This window comes from Rhineura floridana, chromosome 6, assembly GCF_030035675.1.
Source record: "Rhineura floridana isolate rRhiFlo1 chromosome 6, rRhiFlo1.hap2, whole genome shotgun sequence".
Taxonomy (NCBI): Eukaryota; Metazoa; Chordata; class Lepidosauria; order Squamata; family Rhineuridae; genus Rhineura; species Rhineura floridana.
In genome coordinates, this window is record NC_084485.1 from 30,340,535 (window position 1) to 30,355,184 (window position 14,650).

The 14,650-nt window shown below is 45.6% G+C and overlaps 1 protein-coding gene and 1 long non-coding RNA gene across 4 annotated transcripts in view; one reads left to right on the forward strand and one right to left on the reverse strand.

Annotated features, from left to right (window-relative positions):
* Positions 1–5,904, forward strand: part of B4GALT5 (beta-1,4-galactosyltransferase 5) — an 82,765-nt gene extending 76,861 nt beyond the window's left edge. For all 3 annotated transcript variants that reach the window (XM_061631335.1, XM_061631338.1, XM_061631336.1), the window contains exon 9: positions 5,509–5,904. In XM_061631335.1, coding sequence (XP_061487319.1) covers positions 5,509–5,656 — 148 coding nt within the window. In that variant the 3' untranslated portion in view covers positions 5,657–5,904. The remainder of the gene's footprint in view (positions 1–5,508) is intronic.
* Positions 5,905–8,502: 2,598 nt separating this feature from the next.
* Positions 8,503–14,650, reverse strand: part of LOC133387150 (uncharacterized) — a 39,849-nt gene continuing 33,701 nt past the window's right edge. The window contains exon 3 of the long non-coding RNA XR_009763390.1: positions 8,503–9,101. This is a non-coding gene — a long non-coding RNA (uncharacterized LOC133387150). The remainder of the gene's footprint in view (positions 9,102–14,650) is intronic.

Genomic DNA, 14,650 nt, shown 5'->3' on the forward strand with positions numbered 1-14,650 from the left:
CTTGCTTATGGTTATAGGCAATCCATATGTGTATCTTTCCAGGACTCACCATGCCATTATTTTGCAATACACATTAATTACATGGGGCTTAGGCAGAAGAAGCTGACAAACTATACCCAGAGTAGTTGATATTGAAGGGCCATAGCTCAGTGGTAGTGGTTTGTATGCAGAAGGTGCCAGATTCAATCCCTAGCATCTCCATGTAAGGGCTGGGAGAGACCTCTCTCTGAAACATCAGGCTGCTTTCAGCATTACCAAGGAGATCAGAGCTTTAAAAACTGCCGGCATAAACAAAAACTTGCTTCTGCTAGCTAGTTTTATTCAGTTGACAGCAGTAGTGGATTACCCACACAAAAGCAAATACCAACTTCACAGGAGGGATTTTCCTCATGGCTACAGCAGAGGAAGAAAGGGTTAAATTTCCCCCCAGCACTTGCTGTGATCGCAGTAATAATCAGGCCTCCTATGTGATTCTATTTGTATTTTTTTAAACCTGCATGTTAAATATAAAAACACGTTTAATTTTATCAGAGGCTGAATATGAGCCAATAGTGTGATGTGGCTGCAAAAAAGGCAAATGCTATTTTAGGCTGTGTTAACAGAGGTATAGTTTTCCAAACGATGTGAATTACTAGTTCCCTTCTATTTGGCACTGGTTAGGCCTCATCTTGAGAACTGCACTTTAAGAACAATGCACTATAGACAAACAGGTTCAGAGGAGGGCAACAAGGATGATCAGGGACTGAAAACAAAGCCAATGAGGAGAGACTGAAAGGACTGGGCATGTTTAGCCTTGAGAAGAGAAAAGTGAGGGAAGATACAATAGCATTCTTCAAGTACTTGAAAGGTTGTCATACAAAGGGCCAGGATCTCTTCTTAATCATCTCAGAGTGCAAGACATGGAATGAAGGGTTCAAGTTACAGGAAGCCAGATTTCAGCTGAACATCAGGAAAAAACTTCCTCTGTTAGAGTGGTATGACAATGGAACCAATTACCTAGGGAGCTCTCCAACGCGGGAGGCATTCAAGAGGCAGCTGGACAGCTACCTGTTGGGCATGCTTTAAGCTGGATTCCTTCATTGAGCAAAGGGTTGGACTCGATATTGATAGTAGTCTGCTCCTGTGAGCAGTCTGGTTGCAGCATTCTGCATTAAATGAAACTTCCAGGCCAGATACAAGGGCGTAAGGCATGCACATAATTATACAGCCACAAGAGTGGCTGTATACTATAGCCAGCGTGGATTTTTCACATTCCACAATGTTAAATTGAAAATACACCCCCTTCCCATTCTGATGCTTCCCATAAGCTCATTTGAAAACAAAACCTTACAAAACTTACAGTCCTGAACTCAGGAATGGTTGCTTAACAACCCTGTAAATTTTCAGTCAGAAAGAATAGAGAGTTCAAAGTCTAAAAAGAGGGGGAGAAACGAGATCATGTTTGGACTTTTTTCTGTCAGAGTTCTCATAATCTGTTGAAATTCTTTAAAAACCAGCCATGCTCACAGAGTACCTGTAATCCTGATACTGACCTTGCTCCATACTCTGACCTTCATCTTCTGCAGTTTAGACTTTAAAAAAGATGCCTGGCTGATTTTTAATTTAAGAAATTTTGGCTTGAACTCAATGATAATGTCGGGCTTGCTCAGTAAGAACCAACTGTCAGTGTTCTAAAAGCCAGAGTCACCGCTGCTGGGCTTGCCTAATCGGGGCCATGCCCATACCAGACTTTGATTTCACGTGAGACAGTCATGGCTTTCCCCAGAGAATCCTGGGAAGTGTAGTTTGTGAAGGGTGCTGAGAGGAGACTCCTATTCCACTGAGAGAGCTCTAGTGGCCAGACTGGTTTAATAGTCAGCCACTCAGACTGAAGCTCTGTGAGGGGAACAGGGCATCTCCCAGCAACTCTCAGCACCCTTCACTAACTACACTTCCAGGATTCTTTGGGAGAAGCCATGACTGTCTAAAGTGAAATAAAAGTCTGGTGTGGATGTGGCCAGGGACGGCTTTGGTTTACATTTGGGTGGGTTAGGGTACATATGCCTGCTGTAGAATAAAAAGGTGAGGGGAACTCAGAAAAGCAATGATACTGTTCACAATGTTTTCCTTTTGGAAAGGAAAGGGTTTTCCCCTCTGCCCAGTGCCCACCCACCCAATCTCCTCCCCTCCCCCTCTTCCTCCCCATGGTCAGTTTTACCTATTTTAAGCATGATTGCATGGGAGCAAATCCCACTGAACTCAATAAGCATGCATATGATCAAACCTGCCCTCCCCCTTCCTTTGCCCCTCCCCCTCCAATCCCCTCCTTTTGCCTCCCCCTCCTTCTGCTTCCCTCTTCCCTCCCTTTCTTCTCCCCTCCCCCTCATCCCCCCATGGTCAGTTTTACCTATCCTAACCATGATTGCATAGGAGTAAATCCCATTGAACTCAATAAGCATGCAAATGATCAGACCTGCCTTTCCCCTCCTTCCCCTTTCTTCTCCCTTCCTCCTCCCCTTCCCTCTTCCTTCCTCCTCCTCCCCTGCCCACTCCAGCTCTCCCCCCTGGTCAGTGTTACCTATCCTAAGCTTGATTGCACAGGAGTAAATACCACTGAACCCAATAAACATGCAAATGATTAAACCTGCCCTTCTCCTCCCCTCTGCCCTCCCTCCCCTCCCTCCTCCCCTGCGGTCAGTTTCACCTATCCTAAGCATGATTGCAGGGGAGTAAATCCCACTGAACTCAATAAGCATGCAAGTGATCAATCCATTCTCAGCAAACTTGCACAGGATCCCATTTCTTACCTCCCAGATTAAAAAGCAGAGAAATTCACTAATAAGCCAAAAACCTTTCAGTTTAAAAACATACCTATAGCCCATAGATATTTCTATGAAACTGAAAAAGCAGGGAAATTGGGCAGCTATAGTGAATGCACCAGGGGAGCAGAAGACCTGACTTCCTCTCTGAGATAATGCACATGTTACTAAATTCTTCCAAGCTACACAGGAGGTGGATTGGACTGTGAAAGACCAACCCAAATTGTGTTTGCTTTTTGACAAATTTGTAGGGCAGTACAATATCTCAGAGAGGAGGTCATGTCTCCTGCTCCCCTGGTGCATTCACTATAGCCGCCCAATTTCCCTACTGTTTAAAGTTTGATAGAAATATCTGTTGGCTATAGGTATTTTCTTAAACTGCAAGGTTTTTTGCCTATTAGTGAATACATGTATACTGCAGTGTGCACTGTAAATTAACTGTACACTCAAGCATAGAATGCAGTACAGGTTCTGGGCTGTTTTCCAGTCTCCTCTTTTCCCTGATGAGTCATTTGATACATTCTTCCAGTTAACTCACAGCTTTCATTGTGCTGTTGCAGTTGGCAGGTAAAGATTATACTTAACATCTGAAATCAGAGTAGCCATGACTTAAACCAGCCTGCAGGTGATGTTCTTTTGACTTGGAACCTTTTCTTCCTAACCCCAGGTGTGTGGGGGCTGGTTGTCATGTAGAACAGAGCATCATAAAAGTCCTGCTGGATCAGTCCAATCTAGTTCAAGTTTATGTTTCCCACAGTGACCAACAAGTTGCCTGTGGGAAGCCCGCTGGGGAGGGGCTCCTCTGCAAATGAACTGAGAGCTGACCCCTGGCACTGAAAACATTCCTGGGCTATATCTCATCTGCTCCACAAATCTGCAGCACGGTCCAAAGAACTGTTTGGAGAAATACAGCAGAATTGTTTGGTTCTCTAGAGCAGTTTGGAGATGCTATCAGTTGAAGGACATTGCACTCATGACCTGAACTGCTGTTGCTTATAGCTGTAATGCTTTGGTGATAGGCACTTGAGGCAGAAGATGTCATGAGCCATGCTAGCTGGGGGTGGACACAGGAGCAGAGGGAGGAAGACTTGAACTGGGACATCCCGGCCAGGGAAGGACCCAGCGAGGAGAGGGACATCAAAGCAGCCCCCGTGCAATGACAGGCCACCTTCAGCTGTCCCAGACACCCCTTGAGAGGGACCCCCAGACTGGTCCCTTACTCCTTTTCTGCCACCGCTGCTGTCAGACAGCTCTCCCCCCGCCGTGGAGGGAGAGGACGGGACTGATGCTGAGACCCCGCCTTCACCCAGGTCCAGGAGGTGGGCATGGTGGGAGATTCAACAAGCCCAGCTCAGGAGGAGTTTGCACCTATGCGCCCGCCTCCAACCGTGACTTGGGGTACACGCAAGCAGGGGGCCGCCCGGCCCTACTTAAGCTGGGCAAGGGCGGAAGGTTAGTTGCTGAGTCAACTTCTTAATGCCACCAAGTTATGCCTAGATAGTTAGAGAGGGATGCTGAGTTCTGAGTAAGCAGTCAGCAGATTCATGAAGCACAATGAACTGAATCTTTCTCTTACCAATAAAAGGAAAAACTACAGTGAGGGGAAAAAACCAGGTCCACGTGGATTGTATTCCAGTTATTGACCCTTTTACTGATGGTAGTCCTGTGTTAGGAAGAATTGCTCTGGATATGTTTAGGTTGAAACAGTTTTGTTTGCCGCACTCTCTATGGCAAATGGGTTGTTGCCCTCTGGCAAGCAACAAGCCTTCCTTCCCAGCCTTGGAACTCTGAAGTTGGCAGGGATTATCTGGCAGCTGCCCAAAGATCATGGTTCACTTCCCAGCTCCAAGTTTGGAAAGGGTGAGCATCATTTGACAAGCATGCAACCAAGGTGTCTGGAGAATCTCTGTCATGCAGAGCCAAACCAGCAAGTTAATGTAGGAAAGGAAGGGGATGGATTTGGCTTATGCTGCATGCCTTGAAGCATTGGCCAGAACTGACACACTCCTCGCCACCTTTTCCTGAAGAGATACCGGATGCTTTCATATAGCAACAGCTGAAGCCAGCATGTTCCATACCACCCTTTCCTGCAGAAAAGGGTGACACTGGAAATTGGGTATTTTGGCTTTGAGATTAGAGGCATTCCTTGATTGAATGGAGCAGCATAGTGTGGGTGGATTTATAGGAGGCACACAGCAACTTCCCATTCTCCATAATAATATAGTGCACAAGGTGCCCATGCATAGAAGTAGGTGAACAGGGTTGCCCTCTGCACATGTGTGCTATGCCTGTGCAGCGAAGGTCTAGAACCCAGTATGTTTTAGTACTAGGGAGTGTTAGTTTTAAAAAAGGAGTTGTATAAACTTATTTGTTACCTATGTATGTGCAAAATATATAAAGATGTTAAGCACACTTGTCATTCTGCAAAACAGATTTGGTCAGGAGATGGAGCTTTAGAATGTCATTATTTACTACGTTTTATGCACCAAATCTAATTGCATATTGTTCAGTGTGCTTATTTGAAATCCCAGGGTCCTGTTGTGGAGAATCATTAATTCTTGAGTGATTGTAATCTATTTAGGGATAGAAATCTATCAATATTAAAAGAAAGCATTGATACTGAGGATCCTGTTTCTAGGAATACACTAGGTTCTCATCTTGAATTTGGAGCAGTAGCCTTATTTCTCCCAATTTTATTTTCTTCAAATAGGTATGCGCTGCTGAGGAAGTCCAAAGAGAGGCAAGAATTGGATGGCCTCAATAACTTGAACTATTTTCCAAATATTACATATGACGCCTTGTATAAAAACATAACTGTCAACCTGATGCCAGAGCTGGCTCTGGTGAATGAATACTAAGATGATGAAAAGACGAAAGCATATGAAGATATTATTTTGTAGGTATCTCTTGGACAAGAAAATTTTTGTGTCTAATGAAGGATCACAGTATTTTGAAGAATAATCCACGCACACAGATCATAAGACTATTAGCCCACTCAAGACTGTGCGGCGAGCTTGGACTTCACTTGCTTTTTTATTTCTTTTTTAAGAGAACAGTGATGTGACCTGCTGCTTTTATCCCAGCATTCCATCTCCTTAATCTTCAACACCAAACTGTGACTTAGTGTGCTTTTCCATTCATAGAACCAGTTTGGGTGAAAAGGACACTGTTGCTTCTTGACTTCGGATGCCAGAAGCCGTTTTGGAGGCAATGACCATAATGGGGGATGAACTGCTACTAAGCAATCGTATCATTCTTCCACATTTGTGTTTCTATTGGTTTTTTGACCTGCTTGAAGAACTATATATATATATACACACACACACACACACACACCCCAGAATCACTTCTTAAAGAAGTGCAGGTGTAAATAAGCTTGTATAAATTGCTTTTCCTTTTAAAAAAAAATATATATCCAGAACTGAGGCTGAAGGTTTACAACATAAGATAATGTAAGTAAACCCCCCCCCCACCTGTGCAAGCACTTCAGCTCATCAGATGACACTCAAGTGAGTAATTCTCTTCAGGGCTACTTACTTGGTTGTTAGCAGGATTGGGGCCTTGCCAGTAGGTTGTGAAGCTTAATAAATGGAAGCCATAGTGGTGCTTATTTAGGGTGGGGGTGGGGAATCTGCCTTTGGAAGTAGGGATCCCATTCATTAAAGAACAAAGACCAATCCCATATATTTTGTAGTTGAAACTCCTTTCCAATCTTTTCCTGATCAATCACATTCTGCCATATATCTTACACTGGAAGCTAAAGGTAGGAGGAAATGTTTCCAAACCAGCTTCATCTTCGCAAGGGACAGATTCTCCAAGAAACTGTTGAAGTCTTCACTCACCCCTCATATGCACACGTTTTTTGTTCAGACTACGTTTGCAAATTGTTTAGCCTGTCTGTTGAAAAGTCTACAGTGATTCCTGTAATTTAACTTTGAGGGTTGCGCGAGTTATAGTATTTTGATATATTTATTGTGTAAATGAAACTGTACACTGAACTAATATAGACTAAAATTGTAGGTTAAAACTCTTGGTTATGATGTTTAACCAGAGAAAGTGTTGCACAAGTACAAATACCGGGATAAATATATCCAGACTTCAAATCATAATTAAAAGAATGAAGGGCATTGAGATTAGTTCAGGAAAAAAATGTGAGTTTCTGACAGAAGTGCTTGGTCCATATCCTCCATTCAGTTTTGCAGATCCAGTTTTTGTTTAAAACTGTCATCTTAGATTTGTGCCTTTTGTTTGTTTCATTTCTTTCTGGTTTAAAACCAATCTTACTTGTTTATACAGTATGTACAAACTTGTTTGTTACTAGGGCTTATAACCTTGGTAAATGTTTTTTTGGATTGCCCTTTAATATATATTTATAGACACAGATTGTACTTAACCTGAGAAGTACTTTAATTTCTTTTATTGCATAGTTGCCTTTAGTTTCTTTAACTTGCATAGTTTACATGTAGTTTCCTTGGTTTGGTGGATGTATGATCCCCCATATACATATATTGTGGGTGTGACTGACCAGGCCTATTTTCGTATGTCTTGAAAGAGTTATGAAAGAATGCATGTGTGCGAGCAAGTGTATGTCTTATCAGCCCATATGAAAGGCAGCAGTTCTGCTCTTGAGAATGCTGGTAAGTGTGCTTTAAAATACTTCATAAGGGAACCCTTCATGGCTGCTGCAGAGGTAAGGATTTGTGTCTTTTTATTTTTTTATGGCACATATAGCAATAAAGACATAAATTTTGAGACCTTTTTCAGATGTAACAATACCTTTTTCTTAATTTCTTTTTTTTAATCTAGAAAGCTGATAGAAACCAACATCTTTATTTAATGGTGCTTCAGTTGAGGAGTATATTTCAAACTATCCAAATTCACCATCACATCTACATATACCCAAATAAACATTAGGCTGTATGGGATTTCAAATCCTCAACCTTTTGAGTAAGTGGCCATCCCTCTACACCCTCTCTTCTTGAACAAGAATAGGAATTACCTCTGCTCAGAAAGGCACTTGCTAAAGATTAGCATGAAAGGGTCAGTTTTACTAATTAATCAATGACTTTTGGTTTATTTTTTTTCCAATCAAGTTGTTTTATTTTCCTCTTTAAAATGTGGAATATCTTTCAAATGTGCACTGTTACTCTTATCAGCTAAGTCAAATACTGTATAGTAAATGTAATTGTTGAAAACATAAATGTCAAGCGCATGTGATGTTATGGTGTAAAAAAAATCATTTTAAAAACTGCATACTTTGGCAGCTGAAATTTCAACAAGGCCACTGCTCCCCATCTCCATCAGCACTGTTGGCTAACACTGCTAGGGGGCAGAACACTATGATAAAATGTGTATGTTTTTTGTATGAGCCGTGTGGGTCTTTATTTGCTAAAACATTTGTTTTAAAGCCACTACTTTTTGTAAAACTAAAAGCTCCTCTTTAAAGAGTTTACCAGCTGAGCAATCACCATTCATTTCCAAGCGCCTACTGTCAAAGGTAGCATTAAACAACATGCAGCTTCCTTCCTTCCATCCTGTTGTTTGAGCTTGCTATTATGTTTTCTATGAGGTGCCAGGGGTACATTTTTGCACTGAAATCTAGTGTTTTAAAACACACACAATTTTCAGCAAAGCAATCCTTTGTGTCATTACATTTATTTACCCATGTGTTTGTACATTTTGTATTTGTTAATTTATGAATGGTTTTTTCAGTAAAAAGAATACATATTCAAGAACCAAAAGACTCCAGTGATGTCACTATTATTTATTGAATATATTCTTAACACACATAAGAGCCAGTGGCCCATCTAGACCAGCATCCTAGCCAATCAGATGCCTAAACCCATAAGCAGGACCTGAGTGCAACAGCTCTCTCTGGATGTGCAATATCCAGCAACTAGAGCCTGTGTGGTATAGTGATTAAGGTGTTTGACTATGACCTGGGAGATCAGGGTTTGAATCCCCAGATAGCCATGAAGCTCACTGGGTGACCTTGGGCCAGTCGCTGCCTCTCAGCCTCACGAAAACCCTATTCATAGGGTTGCCATAGGTCGGAATTGACTTGAAGGCAGTACATACATTCGGAAGTATACTGCTTCTGACTGTGGAGCAAATTCCATAATTTGTACGGTGTGTGGAGTATTTTATTTTGTCTTTGTCTTGAATTTTCCACCATTCAACTTCACTGGATGTCCAAGAGTTCTAGTGTTACAAGAGAGGGAGAAAAACTTTTCTCTATCCATTTTCTCCATACCATGCAAAATTTCATGCACTTTCCTTGCAAGACTCAATGTACACAAGTATCTAAAAAAAACAAAAAAAACATGCATTGGTCCAAAGTTACTAAACTGTTAGCAGTAGAACACAGTGTTCTAGAATGCTCAGATATGATACTTTTCCATAGGAGGTGGGCCATCACTGTGGGGAGTAGTTCCACCTATCGTGCGAAGGCAAGAATGTTTTTGAAGTCAAGACTAGGGACGTCATGCCCCTCCCACTCCCCAGTTCATTCTTGCCTTCGTACGAACAAGATTGGAATTACATGTAGCATTTAGCTAAGTCTCGTATTTGTTTGTGTATTTGTGTATTTGTTTTCAAATCCTTTTTTCTCTTTTGTGTTTAACCTACTGAGGGTCCCCTCAGAGACCGCGGCTGCGGCTCTCTTCGTTTTTTCCCGAGCTATTCTTTTCAAGTTATTTTCTTTCCTTGACTGGGGGCTCCCTCTGAGACCGCGGCTGCGGCTCTCTTTTTGTTTTTGGCAGTTTTCGAGTCCCCCCTCCCCCCGGCTCTGTTGTATCCGTTGCCTGGGAGTTCCCTCAGTGACCGCGGCTGCGGTTATCTTGGTTTTGATCGTTTTGGAGCTTCCCCCCACCCCCGGCTCTGTTGCCACGGCTGCGGCTCTTCCGATCTCTGCGGGAGCTTGCAGCTGCGGCTTCTGCCGTTACCCCATCATACCTTTTTCCTCAGATCACCCTCGCTACGTGGCTTTAATTCCCACTGCAAAGGGCTTTGCAAACGGCGACGGCGGCTCTCTCGGCGGCGGCTGCCGCTTTTCCCTTACTGCCTGTTCCCTTCTGGGGATTCCTTTGAGCCGCTAGTGCAGTTTTCGGCTCCGCTGCTTCCCCTGCTAGTCTGTGCTGGACAGTCCTTCCTCCCACTCCGTCCCCACACGGCCGCCATTGCTCCTTCTCCCTCAGCCTTTTTTGATCGTTTTTTCCCGCCCTTTTTTCCGGGCGCCATTTTTTGAAATTCAAAATTCCCGCCTTTTTTGTTACCATTTATTAACCATCGGATACCTCCCCTGCAGGCTATCTATCTGTATGTTTGTGTATATGTGCTGCTGACAAACTTACACAGGGCTGATTTACACACATTTTTACGGTGGCTGTAATCCTAGTGGCTGAATTATATTATCAAGGCTGGAGCTCCAATCCTAGTGGGCTGGATTGTATTATCAAGGCTGGAGCTTTAATCCTAGTGGCTGGATTACATTATCAAGGCTGGAGCTTTAATATCAGTGGCTGACTTGTATTAAATCTGATTTACATTGTATATCCTGCCCCCTCTGGGGCCGTGAACAAGCCAAAAACCCAGCCTACAGCACTAATCTGAGTGTGCCAACTCTAAAACAGCCTATATTATATTAACGCTGATACCTCAGTGCATTCTGCCCCCTCTGTGGCAGTGCATTTTGCCATCTGCCAGTGTATCCTACCCCCTCCGTGGTAGTACGCTGTGCCAGTTCGGGTCTTTACATCCTGCCCCCTCCGTGGCAGTGTACTGCACCCAGGTTTATTTAAGATGGCAGAACAGCCAGGCATGTCACCATCAACACACATGGTGCCAGATCAGCCAGACATGCCACAATCAGCCAAGCCACAACATCCTAACACGTCTAAGACCAGACATGCCAAAGCACTGGCTAAGACAAAACATCTTTCCAGCCATAGTAAACCAAAGCGCCCTCGTTATGTCTCTGTACCAACCACAGCACAGACACACATAAGCGATATTTTCCATTCCCCGGCTGCTGCCTCTGACGAGGAAGAGTTTCTTGGCTTTCCCGCTCACTGTTCGCCTAACGAACCTACCTCTGGTTTACCGCCTCAAACATCTGTCCCAATAGTTCATCAGGCACACACATCTGCCACATCTGGTCTGCAGCTGTCTCCTGATTTCCTCTCCCAACTTCAAGCCATGCTGGCATTTTTCACCCAAATGAAGTCACTACCACAAGTTCCTGCCATACCCCCACTCAACATGGACCAACGTGTGTGCCATGAAGCTCATCCTTCCTGTTCACCAGATCCCTTTGATGTAGCCAGAGGCAGATGTACGGACGAAGCCTCGTATGCGGAGGAGTCAACTTTCACTGGCCATGTTGAAGGAGACGACTGGAGCGACTATTCAGATCATGAGGAGGATACATCGTATCGCCTGTTTGATACCTCAGACTATCAGCCGCTAGCACGTAGGGTACTTCATACCCTTGGTCTCCAGACTGCGCCTTCAACTTCGTCCGCCCCAGCTATCAAAGGGGCCAAGGTCCTCAAATCCCCTGCACCTACTGAACACTACATCCCGGTGCCGGACCCAATTGCCAAATTAGCCTCCGAAGAATGGGCTCTTCCACTCAAAGCCCGACGCTTCAAGAACCTGGCTGACAGATTGTACGCCCTAGCCCCAGACTTTGCCACCAAGTTAGATGTCCCTGGCATAGATGAACCAATCGCTCGCCTCGTTTCACGATCGCTTTTGCCCAGGGAAGGGGAATCCCACCTAAAAGATACTACTGAGCGACGAATAGACTTCGCCCTCCGCAAGAATCACGAGGCCACTGCCTTAGCCATGCGTGCCTCCGCTTCAGCCTCCATATTCTCCAGAGCCTCTATGATGTGGATGGATGACCTTCTAGAGGATGCTAGCCCTGATCCTGTCGCCTTCAGAAGAGCACTATCGAAATTACGTAAGACAGCAGCTTTTGTGGCCGATGCCACTTTGGATGCCACTCAATTAGGGGCACGAGCCATGACGACTCAAATAGTCGCTCGTCGCACCCTCTGGCTTCGCCACTGGCAAGCTGATTCAGCGGCCAGACTGAACCTGTCTAAGGCTCCTTACTCCGGATCTCTATTCTTCGGCGAGGAAGCTCTAAAGGCAGTTCTGGTTGATCCAAAAGACGCCCAAAAACCGGTTCTGGCCACAGTCAAGAACATCGACCACAGGCCCTTCAGGCGATTTCCCTCCTTTCGTTCTAACCAGTCCTTTCGAGGAACGCGGCCAGGAGGACGAGGCCGCGACTTCAGACCCTATGACCCCAACGCATTCAGGGGCTCCTGGAACCGACGCTTCCAGGGCAGAGGTCAGTACCAAGGGCGCAGGGGCAACTCATCGTCCTCATATAGGGGAGGCCCTCGCCTACACAAGTAGTATTAACACCCTCCCCATAGGTGGCAGATTACTTAATTTTGGAGATCGATGGCTGCGCCTTACTACGGTCTCCTGGATCAGGGACCTTTTCACTTATGGCTATACCATAGAGTTCTGGGCAACCCCATCAGACAGATTCCATCCGTCTCCTTGCCCAAGGGCACCAGCCAGGCACAACATCATGCAGACAGCTATACATCACCTCTTGGACATAGCGGCAATAGAGCCAGTTCCCACAACTGAGAGGTCGGAAGGGGTGTACTCCCTCCTATTTGCTGTGCCAAAACGAGATTTATCTTGGAGGGCAGTATTGGACCTCAAGTTTGTCAACCGTTTTGTAACATACCGCAGGTTCAAAATGGAATCTCTCCATTCCATTACCGAGAGTCTGCATGAAGGAGACTTCCTGGCTTCTATCGACCTTAAGGAAGCGTATCTCCATGTGCCCATTTGCATAGCCCACAGAAAGTTTCTTCGGTTTGCCTTTGGCCACCAACATTTTCAATATAGAGCGATGCCATTTGGCCTCTCCTCTGCTCCAAGAGTATTTACCAAGGTGCTACTCATCCTAGTGGCTTACCTTCGGACCCAAGGGGTTCATATCCACCCATATTTGGATGATCTGCTAATACGGTCCAAGTCTGAAGAGCTGGCTCATCATCATTTAATGATCACCCTCAATGTTTTGCAGACCTACGGCTGGCTTGTCAACTTCGACAAAAGCCATCTCCAACCAACCCAACGCCTACTACATCTTGGGGCAATGTTGGACACCCTGCAGACAATGGTCTTCCTGGCTCCAGATCGCATCACTGCCATCACAAGCATTGCAAGGTCCCTGATGCAACAAACATCCGCAGACGTCATGCTTCTCGCCAGAGCGCTCGGGATGTTTATCTCCACAATCCACATTGTGCCCTGGGCTCGAGCCCACACTCGGCCCCTTCAGTGGACTCTGTTGCCTTTTCGAAAAGACATTGCCAGCTCCAACCATCGCAAAGTTCGTTTGAGCCCCGCTCTGCGCCTCTCCTTCCGCTGGTGGACCAAGGTTCAACACCTCTCCAAGGGCACGTCGTTCAGAGAACCCCGCAGAACCGTCGTGACCACAGACGCCAGCCTCATAGGTTGGGGAGCCCACTGCAACTCCCAGTACGTTCAGGGGGTTTGGCCCAACGCAGAGCAATCTTGAAGCATCAACTGGCTGGAACTAAAGGCTGTCCACTTGGCTCTATGTCATTTTCAGTCTCTGTTCCCTTTGCATCATGTGCTCATTCGAACAGACAACACGTGTGTAAAATCACATTTGAACAGACAGGGGGGCACCAGGTCTCGTCCTCTGCAGGACTTAGCCTCCCTCATCTTTGTCTGGGCAGAACAACATCTACAATCCCTGAAAGCAGAACACCTCAGAGGGATTTGGAATGTGACAGCAGACTGGCTCAGCAGACAACAGGTCTTTCCGGGAGAATGGAAACTTCATCCAGCCATTTTCCATCGTCTCCAGTGTCGGTTCGGCGCCCTCTCAGTCGACCTGTTTGCTTCCAGTCACAATTGCCAGCTTCCAAGGTACTTTGCCCGATACCTGGACTCAACAGCAGAAGCAGTGGATGCTCTGACAACACCGTGGCCAGACGGTCTATTGTATGCCTTTCCTCCCATACCATTGTTAGCCAACACCTTGAGGAAGGCGCGAACCGAAAGGGCACAGCTGGTTCTGATAGCACCATTTTGGCCACGCCAACCGTGGTTCTCAGATCTTCTGGCAATGTCAATGATGGATCCTTGGACACTTCCAGTAACGCCAGACCTCCTATCCCAGGGTCCAGTACTGCACCAGGACCCTACTTGGCTCAATCTAACAGCGTGGCGTTTGAACGGAGACATTTGAGGTCAGCTGGACTGTCTGACGCTGTGATTGATATTATTTTGGCCTCGAGAAGACCATCTACCACTCGCATTTATCAACATACCTGGGTGGCTTTCTCCAAGTGGTGTCAGTCCCACCACCACGATCCATCCCAGGCCAATGTGCACCAGGTGCTCCAATTTCTCCATAGTGGCTTTATGATGGGACTTCGACCCAACACTCTATGTCGACATGCGTCTACTCTGTCATCCATTCTCTCAGTGTCCTCTCCTGGAGATCATATTTCCTCACATCCGTTCATCAAACGTTTTTTGAGGGGAGTCGCCCTACGCTCTCCGGCTGTTGTCCATCGGTTCCCCTCATGGAGTTTGCCGAAAGTTCTGCAGGCTTTGCAACGCCCTCCATTTGAACCCATCAGGACTGTGCCCCTACGTATGCTGTCCTTCAAGGTCCTGTTTCTGATCGCAATCACATCTGCCAGACGCGTTTCGGAGTTGGGCGCATTGTCTTCTGCTCGACACCTCTGCGTCTTCCATAAGGACTCTGTTGTGCTGAA